The sequence below is a fragment of the Salpingoeca rosetta genome, assembly GCF_000188695.1.
Source record: "Salpingoeca rosetta unplaced genomic scaffold supercont1.5, whole genome shotgun sequence".
Lineage (NCBI taxonomy): Eukaryota > Choanoflagellata > Craspedida > Salpingoecidae > Salpingoeca > Salpingoeca rosetta.
Genome location: NW_004754929.1, coordinates 1475307 through 1499951, shown reverse-complemented (window position 1 = coordinate 1499951; position 24645 = coordinate 1475307). Strand labels below are relative to the sequence as shown.

Below are 24645 nucleotides of genomic sequence, written 5' to 3'. Positions count from 1 at the left end.
CTCTCTCTCTCTCTCTCTCTCTCTCTCTCTCTCTCTCTCTCTCTCTCTCTCTCTCTCTCTCTCTCTCTCTCTCTCTCTCTCTCTCTCTCTCTCTCTCTCTCTCCTTTTGCCGTCGCGTTTGCAGCACGTGCTGATTTTCATGATGTCGATGGCGGTTGCGTCGCTGTTCAGCGATGCCATTCTTCATCTCATCCCCCACTCCTTTGGACTCCACGCGCACGAAGAAACAGGCGCGCATGCACACGAGGAGGAGGGTGACCCCTACGAATTCATCTGGAAGGTGCGTCTGCGTGTGTGTGGTCTGTGTGCTGTGTGTTGTGTTTTTGCGTATGTGAGTCTTTGTGTTTGTGTTGGAGTGTTGCAGCGTTTCGGCCAACACTGACCACAGAGACTTGAAACCCCTTCCCAGATGTGCTCACGCCTTCCGTTTCGTCATCTCTTTGGTACAGGGCTGCCTTGTGCTGGTTGGCTTCTACGTGTTCTTCATGCTTGAGGTGGCCATTGCCAAGCTGATTGGCGGCATTGCACACGAGCACCACCAGGGCCGCCACCACGAAGACTCCCCACACGGCTCCCCAGAGTGAGTTCATTGCCTGTTTTTACAGTTACCTTCGTGTGTGTGTGTGTGTGTGTGTGTGTGTGTGTGTGTGTGTGTGCGTCGCTTTCATTGCTTCCATACTTCATGGGCTGACCACCAACGTGACACCACCATGACCCACAGGCCATCGCAGCGCATGTCTTCGATTGGTGACGCGCTGACCGCTAGTGAGGAGACGAGCTTCAATGACAAGTCCACCGGTGCGCGTTAGTTTTCGGGCTGATAACACAGCCGAGCACATGTGCTGCGTGTTCTGTGTGCGTTTGTTTGTGTTTGTGTTTGTGTTCTGCGTGTGTTTGTTTGTGTTTGTGCATGCGTGCATGCGTGATTATGCCTATCTCGCTGGTGACACATTCTTGCTTGTCTCGACCGGGTGTGCCATGGAGCACTCAAAGCACTCCACAGCTCACCGTGTCTGTCGTGTGCCTGATAATTGATTGTCGACGCCATTGACTGCGACCTGCACAGATGCCATCCTGCCCATGAACGGCCACAACCACAGCACGCAAGCCAGTGAGAAGCCACACAACACCAGTGGACACGAGGACCACCATCATCATCACCACCACCACGGCACACAGAGGTCAACCGGCTGGCTCATTCTCCTTGGCGATGCCATCCACAACTTTGTGGTACGTTGGTTGTTGTTGTTGTTGTTGTTGTTGTTGTTGTTGTTGTTGTTGTTGTTGTTGTTGTTGTTGTTGTGGCGTGCATCTTATTAATGTGTTGTGCAGGAGTGTGTGTGTGTGTGTGTGCTTGCCTGGGTGCCGCCTCGTATCTGTTTCAGCGCATATGTACATGTACACACACGTGCCACAAACTCATGAATTGCTGCGCATGTGTGCATGTGGTGTGACAGGACGGGCTTGCGCTGGGCACTGCGTTCTCTGCCAGCACGACTGTGGGCATCAGCACCACCATTGCCATTCTTCTGCATGAAGTGCCACACGAAATTGGTGCGACACCGCTGCTCCTGTATGCCGTTGTGGTCGTGCGATCAAGATGCGCTGGCACTTGTTCTTCCATGAAGAGCGCGTGCACACGCACGCACAAACCCATGAGCATGCACACATGAACCCGCACTGACACACGCACGCACGCACGCACTCACTCACAAGCATTAACCTGTACTCACTCACTCACAAACACACAACCACACAACCGTGCACGCACACAGGCGACTTTGCGGTGCTGCTGGACTCTGGGTTCTCGGTGAAGCGAGCGCTGGTGTACAATTTCTTCTCGCAGATGACGGCGATCCTGGGCGGCGTTATCGGCACCGCCGCGTCGGCAACAGAGGAGGTGCAGCAGTGGATCTTGGCGGCTGGCGCAGGCCTCTTCCTGTATGTTGCGCTGTCCGACATCACCCCACATGTGCTCCACTACATCATCAGCGCAGCGTCCTTCAAGAAAGCGCTGCTGCTTGCCAACGGCGGGTTTGCTGTCGGCTTCCTCGTGATCATTCTCCTCGCCCGTTATGAGGAAGACATTACTTTGTAGTTTCTGCGTTTGCTCCCCTTTAGGTTCCAGTCTTTTTTTTTTTTCCCCTTGCCGTGAAGACGTGTGTGAGGGCGTGGGGGCACTTGAGGAGAGAGACAGACAGGGGTGAGAGTGTTGTTGTTGTGTACGTGAGTGTGGGTGGGTGTGTAATGTATCAGTATCACGCACAACTGATGTTTGTTGCAGTGTGCCACGCCTGTTGCTTGCTTGCCTTGTATTGAAGTTGCCTGCAACGACCGTCTTGCTCTAGTGCTCTGGCTGTTCTGTTGTGGATGCTGGCCGGAGTTCTTCCCTCTTGTTATTTCTTGACCTCCTTTCAATGAAAAACAAAACACGCTCAAGACGAGACATGCACGTGTGTGTGTGTGTGTGTGTGTGTGTGTGTGTGTGTGTGTGTGTGTGTGTTACATTAGGTTAGCTCAAACAAACACACCAACCTTCACAGCGAGCCAACCACACTGAACAAGCACACAAAACGACAAGCATCTCCCCAAACTCGCAATCTCACATGACGCAAAGCAAACACTCATGGCAATTGCGTCATCGCTCGCCACTCCCGCGATTGTTCGCAAAGATTTTATCCAATTTTCCAAGAACAGAACGAAACGCTTTTCGTCATGGATGGCATCATGTCTGTGGCGTTCTGCAGGTGAGAGGACAAGACAAGAAGCGAGTGGATCGATTGCCTGCCAACAACCTTGCTTCATTTCTATCCGCATCTACATTGCTTTGCTTCTTCTCCCACCTCGCTTCCACCTCGCTTCCAGCCAGCCAGCACACTTTCGCTTCCTTCCTTTCCTCGCACCTGACAACCTCCGAAGATGCTCCGCGTTGCTCGGTTTGCGCGTGCCGCCGCTGGCGTTCGCCCCGCTGTCGCTGCCGCCTCCCGCCTGTCAACCACCCAGCGTACCATGTCCGCCCATGCTCGCGAGGGCTGGATTGTCGTCGAGGAAACCGGCGCAAGCCGCTACCAGGTAGGTGCGCTTGCCAACTGCCGTGTCTGTGTGCACATGCGCGCTACCGTGTGCGTTCGCCTTGTATTCGCCTTGCATTCGCCACGCATTCGCCATGCATTCTGCTCCTCCATATATGTACGTATGGATTGTTGTCACCTGATGCCCACCCCCCCCCCCTTGTCTCGCATCTTTCCTCCCTTCTATTCTCTCCTTCTATTCTCCCTTTCTTGGCAACAGAACCGGATTAGCGATGGTCGCCACGAGACACTCGCCGATGAGCCCGGCACATTCGACGGCGGCTGCGACACAGGCATGAACCCATACGGCTTCCTTCTCTCCGCCCTCGGCACATGCACCAACATGACCATGAGGTTCGTACCATCCATGTCACCTGTGTGTGCATGTGTGTGTGTGTGCATGTGTGTGTGCATGTGTGTGTGGTTGTGCTTTACTCTGGCGCCGCTGAGACAAAGTTACCATCGATCACGCTCGATCACACACGCACGCACCTCGATTGATGCCTTGTCTGTGTACCCAACCAACCGTAACTTTCCTACACGTTTCCAGACGGGTCCAACCGCTCATGTAACCGCCCCCCTCCCCCCCCCCCACACACACACACCCTCACACACACTCACACCCTCACTCACACTCACACACACACACTCACTCACTCACTCACTCACACACACACGCATCACACAGGATGTATGCTACGCGGGAGAACATTCCACTTGAGCGGTCGCGCGTGTTTGTGAAGCACGGGCGCACATGGGCCAAGGACTGCGACGAGTGCCACTCCACGTCCGGCAGGGTGGACGTGATTGAGATGGACGTTGAGCTGGAGGGCGCCAACCTCACAGACGAGCACCGCAAGAAGCTCATGAAGATTGCCAACTCGTGCCCCGTCCACAAGACCATGACCACAGAGACGCTTGTTCACGTGAATGAGTTCAAGGATGAAGCCGTGGAGCAGTCGTAATCAAACCCGGCATCCCCTGTCCACAGGGAGGAAACACATGCCTCCCTCCTGGCTGGGCATGACATGAGATGCGCCTTTGTGTGCGGGACTTTGTTCTTTCTTATTCCCTTTTCCTCGTTCTTTGCTCCTTCTGCTCTGTAGTCTGGGTGGCGCTGAGGCCGGGTGGTTGTGCATGTTGGTCATTGCTGGTCAATGTGTGTTTCTGTACACGGCCATTATCTTTTTCCTGGCCACACAACGAGTGAGATTATATGATTAAAAACCATCCTCCATCCCCTCGAGCATCCAACGACTCCAGACCACTGTGTGTGTGTGTGTGTGTGTGTGTGTGCGTGTGTGTGCGTGTGTGTGTGTGTGTGTGTGTTTCGTTGCTGGTTCTTGGCTGGCTGTTGATAACTTGAGTTGGTGTCGTTGCTTTCAATGGCATTGCAAACGCACGGCAAGGCGCATAGAGCGCGAATAAAACCACACGTGCACTGCCCAACCAATAAACCCCAGTACATGTCTGACCATGATGAGAGATGATGGCGGGGGACGGCACACACGTGAAGCAAGCGAGCGAGCAAGCAAGCGAAAACAGCAAGGGGCAAGCAAACGCAAAATGAGGAAATAAAACAAGATGGGCGGGCATCGCCACAACAGTTGGATGCAGTGCAACTGTCTCTGGGGCCATTAGGAAAAAGAAAGAAGTGGAACGCAAGTGCACGCAGGTGAACGCAGGTGAACGCAGGTGAACGCAAGTGAACGCAAGTGAACGCAAGTGAACGCAAGTGAACGCAAGTGAACGCAAGTGAACGGTTGCTGTTGCGGCCGGGGGCGGGGGGAAGAGAAATCAGATACTTGCATTTCTGCCAACCAACGCGCGAGGTGCTGATATGTACGGATGCAAGGGTGCTCAAGTAGGAAGGATCGTGTAGAGAATAGGAGGGGAAGATGGTACACCGCCAGCAGTAGGAAAGATGAATCAAAACGCAATAAAGCGAGGGGGAGAGAGAGAAGGGTTTCCATATCGTAGGTCAGAAAAGCACGAGAAAAGAGGAAGAGGAGAGAGAAGCGACAAAGAGAGAAGAAACACGAGAGAGGAGGAGAGACAAGAGACAAGAGGAAAGAAGAGAGAATGACAATGCAAGCAAGGGGGCAAGGACACGAGGAACAAAAGGAACAAGAGGACTACCTCCACCCGTTTTCCTTTTGTGTGTGCTCCTTCTCCAAGATGACCTTGCCCACTTTGTACTTCTGTTCCTGCTCAAATGCCATCTCCTGTCAAGTGCAAGAATGTGTGTGTAAGAACGTGAGTGAGTGAGTGAGTGAGTGAGACAAGACGAGCAACAGGATGATTGATCGCGCAACAGTCTCACTTACCACAAAATAAACAAACACACATGGACGCAAACACGTAGTGTTACACACGCACACACACACACACATAGCCATAACAACGTACGTATTTCCAGCCGAGATAGGCGCGGCAATGTGAGCAGTGGACATCGCGGATGGAGTGAAGCCCCGTCATGAGCATCTTTTCCTCTGCAGGTCCGCATTCAATATTCACCCTGAAACCCACACGCGCGTGTGCAAGCACACAAGCGCACACAAACGCACACACACATACAACAAAGCAAACGTGCACATGTATGAGCCCATGTTGTGAGCGCGCCGAAAAGCACAGGAACCAGTTCCAATGGCACCACCGCGATGCGGAAGGGAGGTAGGTTGGATGTACGAGCACCAAGCAGCTTGCATGCGTGTGTACTTACACTTCGTTGAAGAGGTAGGCACGGCCGAGGCGCCCTTGGAAGGCCTGAGCAACAGCAACGGGGAGAAGTGAAGCAATGAAGTTGGGGGGGGGGAAACACGAAAGAGGCGAGCCGTGAGGAGAAGTGGAGGAGATATGGAGGAGAAACAAACGGCACATGGCAATAAAAGGCACGAGGGTGTGTGTGTGTGTGTGTGTGTGTGTGTGTGTGTGTGTGTGTGTGTGTGTGTGTGTGTGTGGCATCATATGATCGGTTCTTGGCGGATGAAACTCAATTCAACAGGTAGGTCAAGGGGGATATGGCGAAGAGCGGAGACGAGAACATGTCGAGAACCGGAGTCGGTGCCGACCATATGTACCACCCACACCTTTGAGACGAGGGCATCCTCTGCGGCCAGGTGGGTGTGACAGTTGGAGCACGAATACACGCAGCTGTTGTTCAGGTACTCTCGGAAGAGTTTGCCCATCTTGCTTGCGGTGGGTAGGTGGTGGTGGAGTTCTGGGATTACTTCGTGTGGCGCTGCAAGGGGGATGCCGGATCAGCAAACAGCAAAGTGTGGCGGGGGGAACCCAACGAAAGGCCAACGATAAGCAATGGGCAAATGACAAGCGCAATGGGATAGAGGAGGAGGAGGGATGAGATGGAGTGTTGGTTGAACCATGCACGCGAATACAAACAAACACAACTGCCACAGCAGCCAGCACCAGCAGATATGGAGAGGTGCTCAAACACAGCTACGCAATCCACCCGAAAGACTTCAAGAAGAAAGAAAAATAGGGCAAACTCACGCTTGCTTGTTGCTTCTTCAAAGAGAGCGATGCAGCGTTTGCTCTTTTGCTTTGTTGGGTCGTGGAGCAGGTAAGAAGTAGACACTCACACGGGAACGTGCAGATGAGGCACGGGAAAGAGAGAGCGCGAGGGAGTGGCGGGTGCGAGGAAAAATAACACGCACACGCACACCGGTAAGCAGTGCGGGGCTGAGATCAAACACACACCCAGCAACGCACAGCACGCACAACACGGCGCAAGAACGGTTTTTTTCTTCTTTGCTTCTTCTGGTGTGTTTCCGCGCAATTCAGCCAGCTGGAGCAGCGTGCAAAATGTAAACAAGCGAATGTTCACCAATGATTTCAACTAATATTCGGTACAATGCGCTTGTTGGGCGAAGGGTGGGGTTGTGACAGGTGTGTGGACTCGCGTGGAGCGCTCCACTGCAACCGCTCGCTGCTGCTGCTGCTGCTGCTGCTGCTGACTATGCATTTACTGTTGATGTGAAGCCACAGTCCACAAACACACACACACACACATGTGTCGCACATGTACACACGCACACACGCAAGGGTTGCCGTTTATGTCCACTTGCTCTGATCTTCGTTGCTTGCTCGCTAGTCCACCTTCTTGACGGCGCCAAGGCCTTTCTTCTTGCGGGTCAGCTTCATCGCACCGCCACCGCCGCCGCCACCGCCACCGCTGCCACCACGATCGCCTGCCCCTGCTGTGCCTGACGACAACTTGGCCTGCCGCGCCTGCAGTCGTTCCTGCCGTCTGCGCTCCCTTTCCTGCGCGCGCCGTTCAGCGGCGGCCTGGCGCTCAAGCTCCCGGCGCTGCGCTTCCGCATCACTGCCGTCGTCGTCATCGTCGTTCTCCATGGCGTCCCATCCGCTATTGTCATCGTCATCATCACCCCACCCATCTCCGTCGTCACCCCACCCATCAGCATCGTCGTTGGCGGCGCGGGCCATGTGCAAGGACGTGTGCTGTGTCGATTGAGAATTCTTCAAACCGCCAACACCATCACCATCACCATCATCATCAGCGTCACCGCCATCAATGTCACTCCAATTGTCGTCATCACCCCACCCATCACTGCCTTGCTCCTCTCCAACAGCAGGCATCACCTAGGCCGTGGCGCGCGCGCGCGTGTGTGTGTGTGTGTGTGTGTGTGTGTGTGTTGGGGGGAGGGGGTGCGTGTGATGTGAGTGTAAGACGTGACGTAACTGCATGTATGTTCGCGCATGAACAACGAGGCATCATCGGACCATCACTTCTAAAGCATCAGTCAGCACCCACCACCACCACCACCCACCACTGCCACCACCACCATCAAAACGATCCCCTCTCCACTTCTTCCGCAGCCAAAGTCGTGTGATACGCACATCCAAGCGAGACGGCGGCTCCACGCAGTCGTGCCATTCGTCATCCTCATCTTCATCCTCATCAGCACCAAGCCCGCGCTCTTGTGACCCCTGCACAGCGCCTGTGCCCCTGCTCGCTGTTGCTGTTGCTGCTGTTGTTGCTGCTGTTGTTGCTGCTCCCCTCTCACCTCGGCCAGAGAGTGCTTGCTTTGCCAGGCCACCAACAGCTGTGCTTGCCCAGCCAAACATCGCCTGCGCGCCCTTGGCAAGATGCTGCTGTTCACCGGGCTGACCTTGACCGCCCTGCTGGGTGTCCTGCTGCTGTTGTTGTTGTTGTTGTTGTTGTTGTTGTTGTTGTTGTTGTTGTTGTTGTTGTTTCTGCTGTTCTTCCTCCTGCAAGCCACACCCGAGTTGAATTACCGACACGTAACATATGAGCACTCACGTGAAGCTAGGCACAGTGTGTGCAAGTGTGTGATGGGCAATGTGTGTGATATGTGTGTCAAGTGCTGACTGACCTTGGCGAGGGTTTTGCTGTTCTCTTCAAGACGGTCCACAAGCGTGCGGATCAGTCGCAACACTGCAGACGACATGCCGACGTGGCCGTGAACGCAATGTCAGCGGTGGTGTCGAGGAAATGTAACTGCTCAACCCACACACACACACACATGCACACATGCAGCACCAAAAGCGCGCGCTCATGTACGCATGCATCACAACTCAAACAAGAATTGTTCCATCCAAAACCACACCACACCACACCACACCACACCTTGTGTTCTGACGGCGCCTGCCTGGTCGACTGCAAGCGGGGCGACGGTGGGCAAGATGCGGCCCGCGCACACTTTGGGCGAATAAAACTCAACAGTCGCCAGCAGCGCCATCACACCCGCAGCGCGCGTGTGTACAAATGGATCCTTCAGCGCCTGCTCGTGCGCCGTCAGTGTGTGTGTGTGTGTGTGTGTGTGTGTGTGTGTGTGTGTGTGCAGGAAGTGCAATGAGGTTTTGATGATCGTCAACAAGCAGTCATTGGTGTGTGTGCACACGTGGGTATCTACACACGCGCCCACAAACACACACGCAAAACAAAACAAAGCGAAGCAAAAGACACACGCCGCTGACCCTGAGGAACGCTGGGACTAGAACTTTCGCGCGCGTGGCCGGGCTGAGGTGCGGTGCGATTTTGCCAAGACAGATGGTCGTGTTGGTGCGGATGGAGGGGCGTTCGTCCGCCTGAACACATCAACACAAGCACGCGAGAAGCATGCCATGCGTGCGAAGTGAGATTACTGCTGATGCAACTCCAATGCCGCGTGTCGTTTGAGAGAGTGAACGCAACACCACCAGTGCATGAAGCTGTCCATGCAAACGTTCACAGACAGACACACACGCATACACGCATACACGTATGCACACACACACGCATACACGCATACACACACATACAAGCATACACGCATACACACACATACACGCACACACACACAGAGCGAACCGTCCAGAATGGATGGCGACAGCTTGGGCGCCAGCAGCAGCATCGATTTCACCGTCTGCCCGCGTGCACGTGTATGGCGTGAGGGTGTGCCCGCGTGCACGTGTATGGCGTGAGGGTGCGCTGGTTGTAGAAAAAGCAAATGGCATCAAGCTGAAGCTCAACAACATGCACACAGATACACACATTATGCGCACAGATACACACACGCACACATTCATGAACACAACATACACACATACGCACACCCACAATTTGCCTGTACAACGCACCTCTTCTCGCACTGCGGGGACGGTGTCGTTGAACCCGTTGGCAACAGGCGGGAAAATGTCCTTTGAAACAACTGCATTTGTGGTCATCACGATGGTGGTTTGCGACAACAAACCGCACGCGGCAAGTGGACGACATGCAAGAAGGTGTTGTGAATCGAGAGTCAATCAGTTCCCTGCTCGCTTGAGTTGACAACCAGCGCAGAACCAGCGGGGACAAAGGTGCGATATGCATGCCTTGTCTGTCTCCAGGACTGTTTCCCGCCGCGTCTGCGTGGCACCTCGCTCCCTCTCACAAGCGAGAACAACACATGCGCCCAACACGACAGCGTGCGGGTACCTTGGTTGGAGAGGTACTGAATAAAGTCTGGCAGCTTCTTCAGGAGCGAGATGCGTGTGGCGCGGTCGGGCGAGCCGAACAGCTGCACGAGACTCGGCACGATCCGTTGCTGTCAATATGGACCGAGGGACAGAGGGGGCGATGATGCGCATGTGGTGAGCAGGGGCGTGTGTGTGTGTGTATGGATGGTTGCGGCTTGTGGTGATCAGCCATCATGGTAGCAAAGACCATGCATATGAACGCACAATGCGTACAGAATCACGCACAGGTACACACACACGTGCATGCGAGTACCTGGTACTCCTCTGCGTCGAGCATTTTCCCAATCTTGAGCATGGGCGCCAACACCTGATAACCTGCATTCATTCACAGCCATGGCGACAGCAACGACAACAGGCGCGTTGAAGCAAACACGCACGCGTGTGGGCGCTCTTGGTCAGTTGGAACGAACGCAGACTGCATTGTATTCACATGGTGTCAGCGGTCGGACTCTGTGTGTGTGTGTGTGTGTGTGTGTGTGTGTGTGTATGTGTATGTGTGTGTATGTGTGTGTGTGTGTGGTACTTGCCGGCGCCGCCGTACTGGAATGCTTGCAAGAGTTGTGGCAGCAGCTTTGTCTTGCACAGCGATGGAGGGAAGTCATCAATCATCTGAACTCAAGATCAAATAGAAGGGGCTGGTGAATCACACAACACGATTGAACATAACTTACGGCCAGTCACACACACACACACACACACTCACTCACTCACAATGCGCACACATACGCACACTCACATACACACAACACACACAATGCATGCACACACACACACATGCACACACATGCAGGTACATACACACACGAGCATACACACACGCGGCACACACAATGCACACACACACAATGCACGCATGCTCACGTCGGGGAGGCGCTGATAGAAGGACTGCACTTGCTCCTTGTCCTTGACTGCCAGTTCGCCGAGGAAGAGGTTGGTGTCAACAAAGTCGTTCTTGAAGAAGGAGCCTGGCTCTCGCGCTTCCTTCAGCAGGACCGCCGGCTTTGGGCGCTGGCGGGGATTGGCACTGCCACGATGGAATGCAGGCGAGGAAGCAAGTAAGCAAATGCGCGGGTAGTCGGTCGCATGAGGCGGTTGGGGATGAAGCATGGTGGGTGTGGGTGACATTGGGGGTGGGGCTTGACCGCAAGAGGTGATTTGACAAACAACAACAAGCAATGTAACAATGCCAACGAAACATTGGCGTACAACACAGGCGGTGCTCCCCAACCAGACGGCCCATGACACACCTAGACACACACACACACACCTGACGAGAGAGACGTAGTGAGGGATGATGGAGCGAGGAAGATCGTCCACGTTCTTGAGCTGCGTCGCATCGTTCAATCGTCCGCTGTGCACCTCCCAGATGAGGCATCCAAACCCCCACATGTCCGCAGACCTGGCCATCCAGCCAGCAACACAGCAATCATCGTGAGCAGAGTGTATGCAGCACGATGCCGGGGGAACGCTGCTCCACTCACCCATGCACACACACACGCACCAGACACAAGTGTGGATGCAGCCACAGGCATGTGTCACACCCACATACAAGCAACGTGCAAGCCACACAACATGCACACACGCACGTACGCACACGACATACGCACGCACACATACACGCACACGACATACGCACACGACATACGCACGCACACATACACGCACACGACATACGCACACGACATACGCACACGACACACAGATATGAACTCCCGCACCCCTCGCCCGGCCTCCCCTCTCGCTTTTTGCACCATGGATGGCCGCGGCCAGACTGGCCCTTGAGATCCTCGGGGCACTTGTACTGCTCGGCGACAGGCAGCGGCTGCAAGTGCACGCATGCAGTGTGTGTGTGTGTGTGTGCGTGTGTGTGAAGATATAATTGTGTGTGTGTGATGTCAATATGTGAGCGTGTACACAAGTGTGCATGCGCAAGTGTTTGTGGGATGCGATGCAATGCACGGGCGGTGTTATGGGCACTGCACACTGTTGTTGTTTTGGGGTTACCAGGTCGTTGACGTTGGTGCCTGACGGTGCGAGGCGCTCAAATCCGGCCTGTTGGTGTTGCAGGTGAACAGGCAACAAGATGGCAATCAACTCCGCACGCCAGAACACGCCGTACAGTCAGCCATTCATGCACACACACACATTCACACACATACACACACACAAACACACACGCACGCAAATACACGCACACACGCGCACACACGCGCATACCAGCTTCCAGTCGCCTTCTTGGTTGACAAACACTGCATCCAAGCACAAGTTTCGATGCACAAGCTTGCTCTCTGAGAGGAATGCAATCGCACTCTGTTGCATGTATGTATGTGCACATATGTGCGCATGTGTGAGGAGTGGTTCGTGACAGCTTCGCGGCACCAGCACAGATTGGACCAGCTGCTGACTGCGAGGATCACGAAGTAGGCATGTGTGTGTGTGCTGCACGACACATACCAGGATTTGGAAGAGTCCCCACGACTTTCCCTGCTCGTTGTCTTCCTCTGCCAACGCCTTGGATAAGGGGGTGACCGCTTCCGTCGCCAACAGAACCGCTGCCTCCGTCTGCCCAAGAAGAGAATGTGTGTGAGTGTCCGTGCTGGTGCACGATACGGGGTGCAACGTGTTCGTACACGCTTGTCTTTGCACGTGTCACCCAACAACACACGACACACACACACACACATACACACACAAGCATACACATACACACACACATACACACACACACATGCACACACATACACACACACTTCTGTAGCGCCGAGGTAGGTCAGCACGTTGGGGTGCCGGACAGTCTTCAGGCGCTTTACAGCGTGCTGTGCCGCTTTCACCTGCAGCCGGGCACGCACACATCAAGCAGTACATCATGGTGGTGTGCATCGCGCATAGTGAGCCGTAGCGACGGCAATGATGCAAACCGAGTGTGGTCTGTGCCTGTGGTCGGCCCTCACCAGCGCATGCGCATGTGTACAGACCTGCTCCTCTGTTGCGGTCTTCTTGTTCAACTCGAAGATGGTCACCTCCTTCCCATCCTGCGCGCACCAAAGAGGAAAAGGTGAGGAGGTTGACACGGAGACACAGCGGCACGAGGACACGGGGAGACGGAGAGACGGAGAGACGGAGAGACGGAGAGACGGGGAGACGGAGAGACGGAGAGACGGGGAGACGGGGAGACGGGGAGACGGGGAGACGGGGAAGAAAGGACAGACACACACACACACACACACACACACACACACACACACACACACACACACAAGCACACACAAGCACACACAAGCACACACAAGCACACACACACACACACACACACACACACACACACACACACACACACACACACACACAAGCACACACAAAGCACACACACACACACAAAACAGCACAGTGGCCTGCATACCTTGCCTGTACCGCGCCGCATTGTCCATAGCCGGCTCTCTGTGGCAGCGTCGGTCACGTCACCGGGCGAGAAGGGGAAGTTGGGATCCCCAGCACCAGACAACAGAGACTTGAGCGACGCGAACATCGTGGCCTTCGTCAAGGCGAGCGAGTGCAGCTGTGACGTGTGATGTGAAGTCTGTGTGAAGTGCCTTCGTGGTTGTTGTGTCTTTGCCAACAACGCAAAAGCAGAAAACGGAAAGTTGCTTCACTTCTTCTGTGTGTGTGTGTGTGCGTGTGTGTGTGTGCTTGCATGTTCTCTTCTGCTTTTGGTGTGTGTGTGTGTGCTTGCATGTTCTCTTCTGCTCGCTTCCGCTTCCAGTTCACTTCAATGTTCAGGACCAGTCGTGCACATATACAAACACATGCCACACAAGGAAGACATCGAGCATTCTCAATGACAAGACCACACAACATCACAGCACACAACATCACACCCACAACACTTTATGGCATGGGCTGCAATTGGTTGACTGGCACGCGCTGCCCGCCTTTCCGTTCGTGGCCTTGAATGAGCACAAAGCAGTGCCCTGGTACGACGTATAACCCACACGAATGAAACAAGTGGTGAGCACGCGCACGCAAGTCAGTAAACAAGAACTCGAGGCAAGTTCAGCAAGGAGAGCACACACACACACACACTGTGCAAATTGCATCACAAACGTCCACACCACAGCGCAGACATGCCATTACGGTGTACGCACCGGCCTTTGGTTCAGACGTGAGCGTTGCCTTGCAAGTGCTGCCCTCAAAGGAGATGAGACACGCGTCGCCCTTGCGAAACCTCGATCCTCCGCCAGTCGTCCTGGCGCCCTTCTCCTGCCGCTGTTGTCTCTGTGACTGCTTTGGTTGTCTCTGTGACTGCTTTGGTTGTTTCTGTGACTGCTGTGACTGCTGCTGTGGCTGCTGCTGCTGCTGTTGCGGCATCATCAGCTGTGGCGGCTGCGGCTGGCGTGGGAAGATGTGGCCAGCCTGTGTCCACTGCACGTTGTTGTAGTACTCAAACTGCACCAGCACGTCCCCTGCTGGGTTGATGTTCACCACTTGTGCAGGATACACCAGCCCATCGTCATAGAAAAGCGCATCGCACGCCGACCCAACACCCAGCTCACTTCGATTCTGCTGCCTCGATTGCTGCTGTTGTTGCTGCTTTGGCTGCTGTTGTTGCTGCTTTGGTGGCTGTTGTTGCTGCTTTGGCTGCTGCTGTTGCTGCTGCTTTGGTGGCTGTTGCTGTTGCCTTGGCTGCTGTTGCTGCTGCCTTGGTTGCTGTTGTTGCTTTGGCTGTTGTTGTTGCTGCTGCCTTGGCTGTTGCTGTGGCTGCTGCTTTGGTGGCTGCTTTGGTGGTTGCTGCCTTGGCTGCTGTTGCTGTTGCTCTCTGCGCCGGGGCACACCGCCGTCGTTGCCGCGTGGCCGCTCACTCCTCACGTTGCGTGCACCCATGTGGCGACCATCACCACTGTCACCACTGCCCCTCCCGCGCCGCGCTGGCGCTTCATCTCTTCTCCCAGGACCGCACCCTCGTCCACCACCATACCCATCACCATCCTCACGACCACCACCACCATCACGATATCCGCGCTGGTGCGGCGCCTGGTGCTCCCGTCGACCATCGCCACCGCCACGACCACGCCGTCCATCACCGCCTGTCCTGCTGCTGCTGTCGTCGTCGCTGCTGCCGCCATATCGGCCCGTGCGTCCACCGCGGCCATCGCGCTGCCCGTATCCCGCGCCGCCGCCGCGACCGTGCTGACGTCCTCGATGCGGCGACGACGACACTGACGATGATGGCGATGGCTGTGGCTGCGGTGCGGCGCTTGGGGAGGCGGTGAGGCGCGAAATGGCTGCTTCGATGTCATTGCTGGTTGCCTGCAGCGCGCGCGTGGCGGCCGGCAGCTCAAAGCCCATCTCCGCCAGCATCGCCACGAGATCCGGCGACGCAGCAACACCACCGCCAGTACCGCGACCGTGTGCCTGCGATGGCGATGATGGCGACAGCGCCCGCGCTGCTTGGGAGGGTTTGGCGTGACTGCCAACGCTGCCCGTGCCAGTGGTAGTGACGCCACCACCACCACCACCCTGCTGCTGCTGCCTCCGCTGATACTCCTCCAAACTCATGAGCCCGTCATCCTCGTCGTCATCGTATGCACCGCGCCCACGCCGTCCACGCCGTGCTCGCCGCTCAGCGCGCCTCTCCTCATGTTGCCGCCGGGAGCGGTCGACAAGCGCCTGCTTGACCTCCTGCTGCTGTGCACCGCTGCTGCGAGCATGGAAGGCAGCGAGCGTCGTGTCTGTCTTGAGCTTCTCGCGGGCTGGCGGGCTGGCGTCGCGGTTGGACGATGATGGCGGCGGTGGCGGTGCTGACTCGCCTCGCTGTTTTCGCTGCCGTGCCTCCTGAACTGCAGCCTGGTGGTGGTAGTTGCGCCGAGGGTGAGGGGGGGTGAGGGGGTTGAGTCAGAAAGGGAGCACGTTATGACATGACGTGAAGTGAAGTGAGAGATGTACACACACGCACACACGAACACACATGCACGGCTGCACACATTCACGAACACGCACGAGTACGCACGAGTACGCACGAGTACGCAGGAATATTCCCACGCATGCGTGCACACGCATGTGCATGCACCATACCGCAGAGAACGGGCGGAAAGTGGGGCGGCCAGAGCGCATGCCTGTGGTGTCAAGACGAGCGCCAGCGGCGCGCATGTCCCGCTGCAGTTTCCAACGCTCGTACAGGTCTGTCACTTTGCCGCCGAGCACCTTTGCCGTCCCAGGGGTCAGTGTAATGAAGCCGTTGTCCAACTGGATGGTGTTGGCGGGAAACATGATTTTGGTGCCGGGCGCCGTGTCCTGGGAGAGCCGCGGGTGGTGTTGCAGTTCAAGGGCGGTTGCTTTCGTGTGGCCGTCTGTCAGCCGCACCATGAGCATCCGAGGTGCTCCCTGATTGCTTGGGTCATGGCTGGGTGCAGCAATGTTGCGAACGCTCACAACCTGTAAGACAAGAGGTCCTGGAAGGGATTGGACTTGGCCGCTGTCACACTTTGGAGGAAGAACCTACAGAGTCATCGTCATCAGATTCATTTGTGGTGGTGGTGGTGGGGGGTGGTGGTTGAGGTGGTGGTGGTGGGGTGGTGGTGGTGGTGGTGGTGGTGGTGGTGGTGGGGTGGTGGTGGTGGTGGTGGTGGTGAGGTGGTAAGGGAGCACGGAGGCACACAGTAGCTGCACCTCTGTGCCTGCATGTGTGTGTGGTGTGTGTGCGAGGTAGTTGATTGATGGCAACAAAATGCACTCCGTTGTATGACCATCTGCAAGCCAACAAGTCGTACCTCTGCGCCAAACTTCTTCAAGTCTGTGTTCAGGGCATCGTTAAGGGTCTTGATGCCCAGTTTAGTGACCGCGTCCTCGCGTACGTGCCTGTGACGCCAGACAAAACAACAAGTGCGAGTCGAGAACAAGGCACGACGACGGCCATGTGAGAGCGAACTCCAGGCAAGGAGAGCAGGGCAGAGCGCGGAGGCGAGACTGAGCGAGGCTGAGGGAGGCTGAGGGAGACTGAGGGAGACTGAGGGAGACTGAGGAAAGAACGACAAGAAGCAAGCGAAGTGAGAATGCAGACACACACACACACACACACACACACACACACACACACACACACACACACACACACACACACACACACACACACACACACACACACCAAGCAGAGTCGAGGAAGGCCATAATATCCGCCGTCCAAGAAATATCACTGTGACACACATAATCCTCCACAACCACCTCTCGAGGAGCACGATGATGATGCTGGGCAGCGTGTTGGTGCGCAGCGCACGGTGCAGCAGTGCACGAGTGACAGCCGCTGCGGTGGCCACTGCACAGCGAACCCCACTGCCGGCGACGGTAATGGGACATGCGTGCCGCCCACTTATGGTCAGCACGCGCGTGTCTAGCCCGTTGGGCGGGCCCCTCCCCAAGAAGCCACAACCAACAACCCCTCTGCAAGCATGGGTCACATCGCTGCCAGCCGCCTACCGGGTGCGTTGTTGCTGTGTGGAAGTGTATGTTGAGGGGGGGAGCCTGTACATGCGTCGGCTGCAGGAGCATATCCACCACCTCCCCCTGCTGTCTGTTTCTGTTCCTGGCTGTGTGTGGTTGCCCATGTGGCGATGTGTGCCTTCGACGCTGACAGCGTTCCTGCCTCTTGTGTGTCTGTGTGTCTGTGTGTCTGTTTGTCTGTGTGTGTGTGCTTCTGTCATGCGATGTACTTTGGTGTGCACTGCTGGTTTCCTTCTTTGTCGTGCCACAGGTGGGTATGATGGAGCTTGACCCAACAGTGTTTGGCGAAGATCTAAGAAAAGACATCTTGCAGCGCGTCGTCGTGTTTCAGCGCGCATCCTGGAGAGCGGTAAGGAAGGGTGTGCGTGTGTGTGTGGCATGGTGTGTAGCATGGCATGTGTGTGTGTCTGTAGCATGGTGTATCTTTGTGGTTGCGTGTGTGTGTTTCTGGTGTGTGGCTGTACATGAATGTTTGTGCCTGCATGTGTCTGGGATGTGTGATATGTTGTGCTATCTTTGCGCACGATAGTACGGTGGCTGCGTGTGTGTGTGTGTGTGTGCATGATGGTACACTATGGCGAGTGCTGATGTGTCGCTTGCGCTTTGGTGCACTCGCTCGTGTGCACAGGGTACTGCCAAGACAAAGACACGGAGTGAAGTGCGCGGTGGCGGAAAGTGAGTCAGCGACGCTGCATACATGCAGTCACGCGACGTCTTTATGCTTTTTGTTCTTCGCGCTCGCCAGTCCCTTCTTTGTTGCACACCGTGCGTGGTGCTGGTTGTTTGGTTGCTTCTCACACGTGTGTGCGTGGCTGTACTTGTGGTGGCTGTGATCAGGAAACCGTGGCAACAGAAGGGCACTGGACGCGCACGTGCCAGCAGCATTCGCTCTCCTCTCTTCCGAGGCGGTCAGTCGTTTGCAAGTGTGCGTGTGCATGTATGTATGCATGTGTGTGTATGCATGCATGTGTGTACATGTGTGTACATGTGTGTGTGCGTGTGTATGTATCTGCTTGTGAACAAATGTGTGCACCTTTCTGTGCGATGGTGCAACGCTTGTGTGTTTACTTTTTTCGTTCACCTGTGTCTCGTTGCATGTAGGTGGCACGGTGCACGGCCCAACCCCTAAGGACTGGTCAATCAAGCTGCCCAAGAAAGTCCAGCGGTGAGACACCAATGCTGTGCGTGCGTGCGTGTGTGTGTGTGTGTGTGTGCGCGTGTGCGTGTGCGTGCGCGTGTGCGTGCGCGTGTACGTGCGTGCGTATTGGCGCATTTGCAACGGATGGGCTTGATAGCCCAGATCCAACAACTCTGCGTTCAGTTCTGCGCCTGCGCTCACTGACAACTTGGCCTTGCATATGTGTGTGTTGTGTTGTGTTGTGTTGTGTTGTGTTGTGTTGTGTTGTGTTGTGTTGTGTGTCTGCTGTAGGATGGGTGTCCGCGTCGCCCTCTCGGCGAAACTGGCGCAGAACGACCTCCTCATTGTGGATTCGCTCAACCTCCCTTCCTCAAACGAAGAGGTGATGCCGGCGGGAGCAGTACTCTGTGTGGGTCTGTGTGTGTGTGTGTGTGTGTGTGTGTGTGTGTGTGTGTGTGTGTGTGCTGAACGTTCGTGCACCTGCACTGAATGCTCGTGTACCTCCGCCAGCATGTGTGCACACCAAGCGATTCCAACCCTCCCCCTCCCCCGCTGTTGATTTATTCTCGTCAGGATTTGCTGGAGGCTCTATTCTCGTCAGGATTTGCTGGAGGCTCTGCAAGCGCATGCCATCACCGGCAAAGTCTTGATTGTTAGCGTGCGTGTGTGTGTGTGTGTGTGTGCGTGCGTGTGTTTATGTGTGTGTGTGTGCGTGTGTGTGTTTATGTGTGTGTGTACTTCCGGTCGCTTTGTTTGCTTGTTTGTGCTTGTTTGTTCGCTTGCTTTGTTTGTTTGTGTTTGCTGTTTTCGGGCCTCAATACGTCAGTTGACCGTGCACCTGTGCCTCGTTCCCGCCTTCCTCTTCTTCGTTCTCTTTTTCTTTCGCATCCCTCTCCCCCTTGTTGCTCTGCGTTCCCTGTTCAGAAACTCGTTGCCGCCAAACCTGAGCGCAGCTGCAGAGGGGCTTGACGACGTGACCGTGATGCCCCAGCGAGGTACGCCGCTACACCTTGTGTGTGTGTGTGTGTGTGTGTGAGCGTGTGTGTGTGTGTGTGAGCGTGTGTGTGTGTGTGAGTGAGAGAGAGAGCTCGACAACAGTGCGTGTGAGTGAGAGTGAGAGTGAGACGGGAAGCAATGCCCCCCCCCCTACTCGCCCACCCCAAATTGTCAGTGTGTGGTGCTGCCACCTTTCTCTTCAGCAAAGAAATCGCCAACCTCACCCTTTTCTTTCTTTTCCTCCACCCCTGACTCTCGCATACCCCTGCACACGACGACATCACAGACATTAATGTGTATGATATGTTGAACCACCCGACGCTGATCATGTCGATGGATGCTGTGCGCGAGGTTGAGCAATGGCTGTCCACCTGGAGACATGGCTCACCCGAAGACCTCACCTCCTTCCTCGAAGCAGACGACCAGCAGCAAGACCAGCAATGAGTGTGTGTGTGTGTGTGGTGTGTGTGTGTGTGTGTGTGTGTACTTGTGTGGTGTGTGTGTGTGTGTGTGTGTGTTCGTGTGTGTGTGTGTGTGTTCGTGTGTTGTTGGTGCAAACGTGTGCGCTCGATCCTCCTCCTTGCCTCGATCGATCAAGTGCGGAAAGTTCTGCGACGTGATAAATTGTAGTTGAGAAAACGTTGAGAGTTCCCGCAACGGAACAGAGTGGTACGTCCCCGGAAAATTATCAAAATTGCCGTATTGTACATATCTTCAACCATATTTCCTCTGGCGTCCGGTTGCGTTCGCAGGCCCGTTGTGCTGCATGTTTGTGCGGGTTCAGCCGCACACGGTTTGAATGACGCACGAAGAATAACCGTTTTTCGCCGTCTCTGTGCTTGTGCCCACACGCCTTTGTGCTTGCTTGCGTGCGTGTTCATGCCTGCCCTTCTTTTTTGCCTGCGGAAAATCGCCAACCTGCACACACACAAACGAACAAACAAGCCGCACCTCCCCCACGCCACAAACCAACACACACATACCCCCACACTGCGGCAACTGTCTGCTTGCTTGGACTGGTCAGGTGTTTGGCTTTGAACCCTGCAAATTCCAGGCGAGAAGCAACACACAAGCAGTGACTAGCGACTGTTGTTCCCTTCTCTCCTCTCTTCTTCTTTGCTTCTTCACTACTGACAGCGGTGCCTCAACGGCCAAACCACAACCACCACCACACTGCGTGAGTTTCCGCTTTTTCTCTCCTCGTATCTGTTCTTTCCACCGCATACTGTTCCCGCGTTGTTGTTGCCCTTCCCACAACAACAACAACGGCGACCACGAACGCCAGCAACGACATCAGCCACGGTGAGGAAACAGTTTTCGTGGTATGCGCGTCGTGCACACAGCACCATTCATCGCTTCCCACAAGACCCAACATTCCACACACACGTTCCCACACACATTCCATCCTACCTGCTTTTTCTTCTATGCTTGCTGCATCAAAAGGCATTCTGTATGCCGTGCGTGTGGTGGCGATTATCGATCGGTCGTAGTCATCCCCCATCCATTCCGCGCGCTCGCACCACACCACCACCAGTCCACGCCACACACCTGCAACGCCTCGAGCCATCCATCCACCTGTGTCGAGAGCCTTAGTTAAACACCAACACCACCACCACCACCACCACCACCACCACCAACTGCTCTCTTCTCCCCCCTCCCCCCCCCCCATCCTTGCACTCACAACATGAGTGTGCTCGCAGGCATCACAGGCTTGCACCTGCAAGGTCAGCCTCGCTCAACGGCCCCAAATCCTCAAGCCAGCTCCGCGGCTCAGCCATCCTACGCCCTCCACATTGACGTGGACGACATCAACATGGCTGCCCTCGACACATGGCAACCACCATCCTACGACGATGACCGAGACCTTGTCGCACTCAAAAGCAACAACAACAACAACAACAACAACAGGCAGGCGATGAAGCCTGGCTTGAATGCCATAGACCGATCTGATTCGGCCATGCATCCCCTGCCGGGATTGACGTCCCCCACCAGCATTCTCGACGCCATCTCCGGCCACTTTGACACTAACCAACACCATCATCAACACGGGTCGAGCACGGATCGAGCCGAGCCTCATCACCCGCCGAGTTTATCTCCCTGCGCGGGCCACAGAACAGCGACGACGATGCCGACAGCGCTGTGGCCCCCTCACAGCCATCATCCTCGTCATGCTCGTCATCATCCTCTTCGCCCGCATCTTCAACCTCAACCTCAAACTCCTCCTCGGCGTCAGCGCGCGCATGCTTTGGCGACGCAGTATTCTCCTTCTCCCCCTTGCTTCGTCGCCACCGCCGGTGCCGCAACCACTCCATCGAGAGCATCAACCTGGAGGAAGAAGACCTGCACAGCGGCCCAGAGACTCGACGCGCCACCCGCGGCCACAGCGACGCCGACGATGACGACGACGTTGACGACGCAAGCTGCCGCAGCAGCAGTCGCAGCAGCAGCGGCAGCAGCAGCTCGAGCGCGTCTGTCAGCGACACTGAAGAAGATGACTTGCAGCCCTGCCCTCATGCCTCTGCTCCATCGACCTCCGCACTTGTTGGGGCCCTGTTCCCAGCTGTGGCAGCAGGTGCGAGTCTGTGTACAGCCGCGAGCGGCTCGTCGTCCATGCGCCCGCCCCTGCTCAGCCACCCGCAGGCGCTTCTCGGCGACTCGACCGCCCCAGCCACCCACGCCCGCCGCCACAGCCAGCAGCGGTCGCCATCCAGCAACACCAACAACACCAGCAACACCGCTGGCCGGAAGGCTGGGGGCAGCACCAAGCCTGGTGCCACGAGGAACCGACGCAGCCGCAAAAACCGCGGCGGCACCAACAAGGCAGGCCCACACAGCCGCCACACACGATGCAGTTCCCTCGACAGTGGGTTTGGAACCCCAACAACCCTGCTCGGCTCGCCGGACAACACCGCAGTGCACCTGCACCCATACCGCCAACAGCCGCACCAACGGCATCTCATGGCGGCGCCCACGCCCGTCCCGGGCTTTCCGGCCCACCACCTCGCCCAGGCCTACCGTCCCCAGCAACAACAGCCACCCTACCATCCCCACCTTCATCCCCATCCCATGCGGGCTGCTGCTTCCGCGGCGCAGCTCGTGGCAGTGCCCAGCCCCGTCCCCAACTTCCCGCTGCTTCTCACAGGTGTGGCGACCCACCCACACCAGCAGCAGCAGGAACACCAGCAGCAGCAGCACATGGCTGGCTCGCGGTTTCTGCCCACCACTGCACACGTCGGGCCTGCGAGCGGCTTTGTTCCCACAGGTGCGCCGGTGCCTCCATCCACGCCTGCCGCTGCACCCAACCCGACCAGGCAGCGTTCAAAGCGCAGCAGCACCAGCACCAACAGCAGCACCACAAACAACAGCAAGGCGCCAAAGGTGGCCGGCAGCAACAACGCCGCCAGCGCCGCTGCTGCTGTAACGTCGCCCGCCCTGCCACCCAGGCGGCACCAGCTCAGTGGGGAGAGCAGCGACGAACACGATGGTGCGCCTGCTGAGGACGGCGAGGAGCGAGAGGGCGCCTCAAGCCCCGCTGACTCAAACGACGACATTGAGCCCACCATGCTGTCGACCAACGAAATCAAGCACGCGCTTCCGTCCTGGATGTGCGCTGAGGTGTGCGGCATCAAGAAGAAGAAGACCCGGCGTGGCTGCCGTGGTCACCGGCGCAACCGCAAGAAAAAGCTGCTGGAGGAACAGCACCAGCACCAGCACCAGCACCAGCGTCAGCGGTCTCGCCACTACCACCTTCAACCACAGCAACAAGACCAGCAATCGCAACAAGAAGCTAGTTTGCGCTCCCCACACGGTCAGGTGGAGGATATGCTGAGCCGCCTCGTTGTCAGCGCAGCTCGGTTCTCTGCAGACCCTTGAATCTGTATGGTGTGCTGTTGGTCGGAGGTAACGCAACAGTGCTTGACAACCACCACCACCACCACGACGTGTGTGCAGGGTGGTGTGCATGCGTGTGGCGTCCTGCTGTCCGCTTCTCCCGTTGCGTGTGTGCTTGTTGTGTTCGCATCATATGTGTCCGTCTACTAGTTAGAGTTTGTATATTCGTAAGTAAGTTGACGAGTTTTCCTTCTCCCCCTCCTCTCCCTCCCCGTCGTACCTTTCCTTCCCAAAGCTGTTTTACATCTGCCTCCATATTTAATTGTCATCCTCATGGTCGTCTTGCGTTTGAGTTGGTGGTTGTTTTGCTTGTGTATCTGTACTCGAACATTTGTGTGTGTGTGTGTGCGTACATTTGTGTGTGCGTGTGTGCGCAGTTCCTCTTCCCTCCTCCCTCTTCCCTCCTCCCTCTTCCCTCCTCCCTCTTCCCTCCTTCTCCTTCTCCCTCCCCCTTGTCTTCTCACAGAGAGTACGTTCATAACTATCGTAACCGTCGCTCTCTTTCTCGTTTCTGAGTGAACCACGTGTAACGTAACTGTGTGTTTGGACACAATACAACTGCGTCTGCACAAGCACCAAAGTAACAAGCGGACCCGTGTGTCATGGTGTGGTGTTGGTGGGATTTGGTGGCGGCGCGGTGTTGTGTCCTAGGTGCTGCTGGCCTCGCTTCAGTCTCGCCCAATCTGCGTGTGTCGTTTGTGTGGTGTTTGTGCGTGTACGCAATGTGAGCATCAATGATTCATGTCAGTTGGATAAGGAACCCCAACTGTTGCTGCATTGGACGTCTTGTCAACGCGTAGTTTGGGGGGGGGGGTGACGCAACAGTCCTGTTGAGGTTGAATCACGGCAGAAGGCAGACTCACTTGGTGGGTCACTTTGGGTGCGTCCACGCGATAGATGTGCTCTGCGACGGAGAAGTACCCAACATACTTGACGTTTGCCGGTGTTGTGTCGTAATGGTAGTGGCCGCCCTGGCCATGCTGGCTGAAGCAGTGCGTGTGCTCCACACGCAAAATCCAGCCCCTGATGTGGCAGCGAGGGTGTGCACGTTGAAGGGTG

The 24645-nt window shown here is 56.0% G+C and overlaps 9 protein-coding genes across 9 annotated transcripts in view; 5 read left to right on the top strand and 4 right to left on the bottom strand.

Annotated features, from left to right (window-relative positions):
- Window positions 1-2311, top strand: part of PTSG_02398 (SLC39A4 protein) — a 4760-nt gene extending 2449 nt beyond the window's left edge. Inside the window, exons 5-10 of the mRNA XM_004996831.1 lie at window positions 125-280; window positions 450-580; window positions 722-798; window positions 1067-1230; window positions 1458-1554; window positions 1776-2311. Of these exons, the coding sequence (XP_004996888.1) occupies window positions 125-280; window positions 450-580; window positions 722-798; window positions 1067-1230; window positions 1458-1554; window positions 1776-2098 (948 nt within the window). The 3' untranslated portion in view covers window positions 2099-2311. The remainder of the gene's footprint in view (window positions 1-124; window positions 281-449; window positions 581-721; window positions 799-1066; window positions 1231-1457; window positions 1555-1775) is intronic.
- Window positions 2312-2697: 386 nt separating this feature from the next.
- PTSG_02397 (uncharacterized protein) lies at window positions 2698-4310 on the top strand. The gene is made up of 3 exons (XM_004996830.1): window positions 2698-3072; window positions 3292-3425; window positions 3760-4310. The coding sequence occupies exons 1-3, from the start codon at window positions 2920-2922 to the stop codon at window positions 4034-4036; spliced, it is 564 nt and encodes a 187-aa protein (XP_004996887.1). The 5' UTR covers window positions 2698-2919; the 3' UTR covers window positions 4037-4310.
- A 457-nt stretch (window positions 4311-4767) lies between these two features.
- PTSG_02396 (uncharacterized protein) lies at window positions 4768-6886 on the bottom strand. The gene is made up of 4 exons (XM_004996829.1): window positions 6161-6886; window positions 5794-5837; window positions 5481-5589; window positions 4768-5296 (listed from the first exon to the last, which is right to left on the bottom strand). The coding sequence occupies exons 1-4, from the start codon at window positions 6257-6259 to the stop codon at window positions 5207-5209; spliced, it is 342 nt and encodes a 113-aa protein (XP_004996886.1). The 5' UTR covers window positions 6260-6886; the 3' UTR covers window positions 4768-5206.
- A 235-nt stretch (window positions 6887-7121) lies between these two features.
- On the bottom strand, window positions 7122-13596 carry PTSG_02395 (SCY1 protein kinase; the record flags this gene model as incomplete). Its single annotated transcript, XM_004996828.1, has 19 exons — window positions 7122-7691; window positions 7950-8321; window positions 8447-8508; window positions 8701-8854; window positions 9051-9161; window positions 9693-9763; window positions 10030-10138; window positions 10324-10385; window positions 10448-10485; window positions 10594-10679; window positions 10932-11094; window positions 11338-11469; window positions 11822-11892; window positions 12075-12122; window positions 12288-12380; window positions 12525-12632; window positions 12821-12901; window positions 13046-13102; window positions 13471-13596. 19 exons carry the CDS (start codon window positions 13594-13596, stop codon window positions 7179-7181), a joined length of 2457 nt encoding a protein of 818 aa, XP_004996885.1. The 3' UTR covers window positions 7122-7178.
- Window positions 13597-13955: 359 nt separating this feature from the next.
- PTSG_02394 (uncharacterized protein) lies at window positions 13956-17240 on the bottom strand (the record flags this gene model as incomplete). The annotated part of the gene is made up of 5 exons (XM_004996827.1): window positions 17209-17240; window positions 16835-16922; window positions 16140-16562; window positions 14213-15911; window positions 13956-14038 (listed from the first exon to the last, which is right to left on the bottom strand). Exons 1-5 carry the CDS (start codon window positions 17229-17231, stop codon window positions 13956-13958), a joined length of 2316 nt encoding a protein of 771 aa, XP_004996884.1. The 5' UTR covers window positions 17232-17240.
- Window positions 17241-17432: 192 nt separating this feature from the next.
- PTSG_02393 (uncharacterized protein) lies at window positions 17433-20139 on the top strand (the record flags this gene model as incomplete). The annotated part of the gene is made up of 9 exons (XM_004996826.1): window positions 17433-17540; window positions 17812-17910; window positions 18190-18236; window positions 18399-18469; window positions 18663-18726; window positions 18991-19081; window positions 19273-19295; window positions 19624-19694; window positions 19982-20139. The coding sequence occupies 9 exons, from the start codon at window positions 17433-17435 to the stop codon at window positions 20137-20139; spliced, it is 732 nt and encodes a 243-aa protein (XP_004996883.1).
- A 322-nt stretch (window positions 20140-20461) lies between these two features.
- Window positions 20462-21292, top strand: PTSG_02392 (uncharacterized protein; the record flags this gene model as incomplete). The annotated part of the gene is made up of 3 exons (XM_004996825.1): window positions 20462-20488; window positions 20833-20997; window positions 21230-21292. 3 exons carry the CDS (start codon window positions 20462-20464, stop codon window positions 21290-21292), a joined length of 255 nt encoding a protein of 84 aa, XP_004996882.1.
- Window positions 21293-21379: 87 nt separating this feature from the next.
- Window positions 21380-23568, top strand: PTSG_02391 (uncharacterized protein; the record flags this gene model as incomplete). Its single annotated transcript, XM_004996824.1, has 2 exons — window positions 21380-21782; window positions 21929-23568. The coding sequence occupies 2 exons, from the start codon at window positions 21380-21382 to the stop codon at window positions 23566-23568; spliced, it is 2043 nt and encodes a 680-aa protein (XP_004996881.1).
- A 686-nt stretch (window positions 23569-24254) lies between these two features.
- The window catches only part of PTSG_02390 (uncharacterized protein), a gene marked incomplete at its 3' end in the record, with an annotated part of 2876 nt that continues 2485 nt past the window's right edge, over window positions 24255-24645 (bottom strand). Inside the window, exons 8-9 of the mRNA XM_004996823.1 lie at window positions 24450-24609; window positions 24255-24269 (exon numbers count right to left, since the gene is read on the bottom strand). Of these exons, the coding sequence (XP_004996880.1) occupies window positions 24255-24269; window positions 24450-24609 (175 nt within the window). The remainder of the gene's footprint in view (window positions 24270-24449; window positions 24610-24645) is intronic.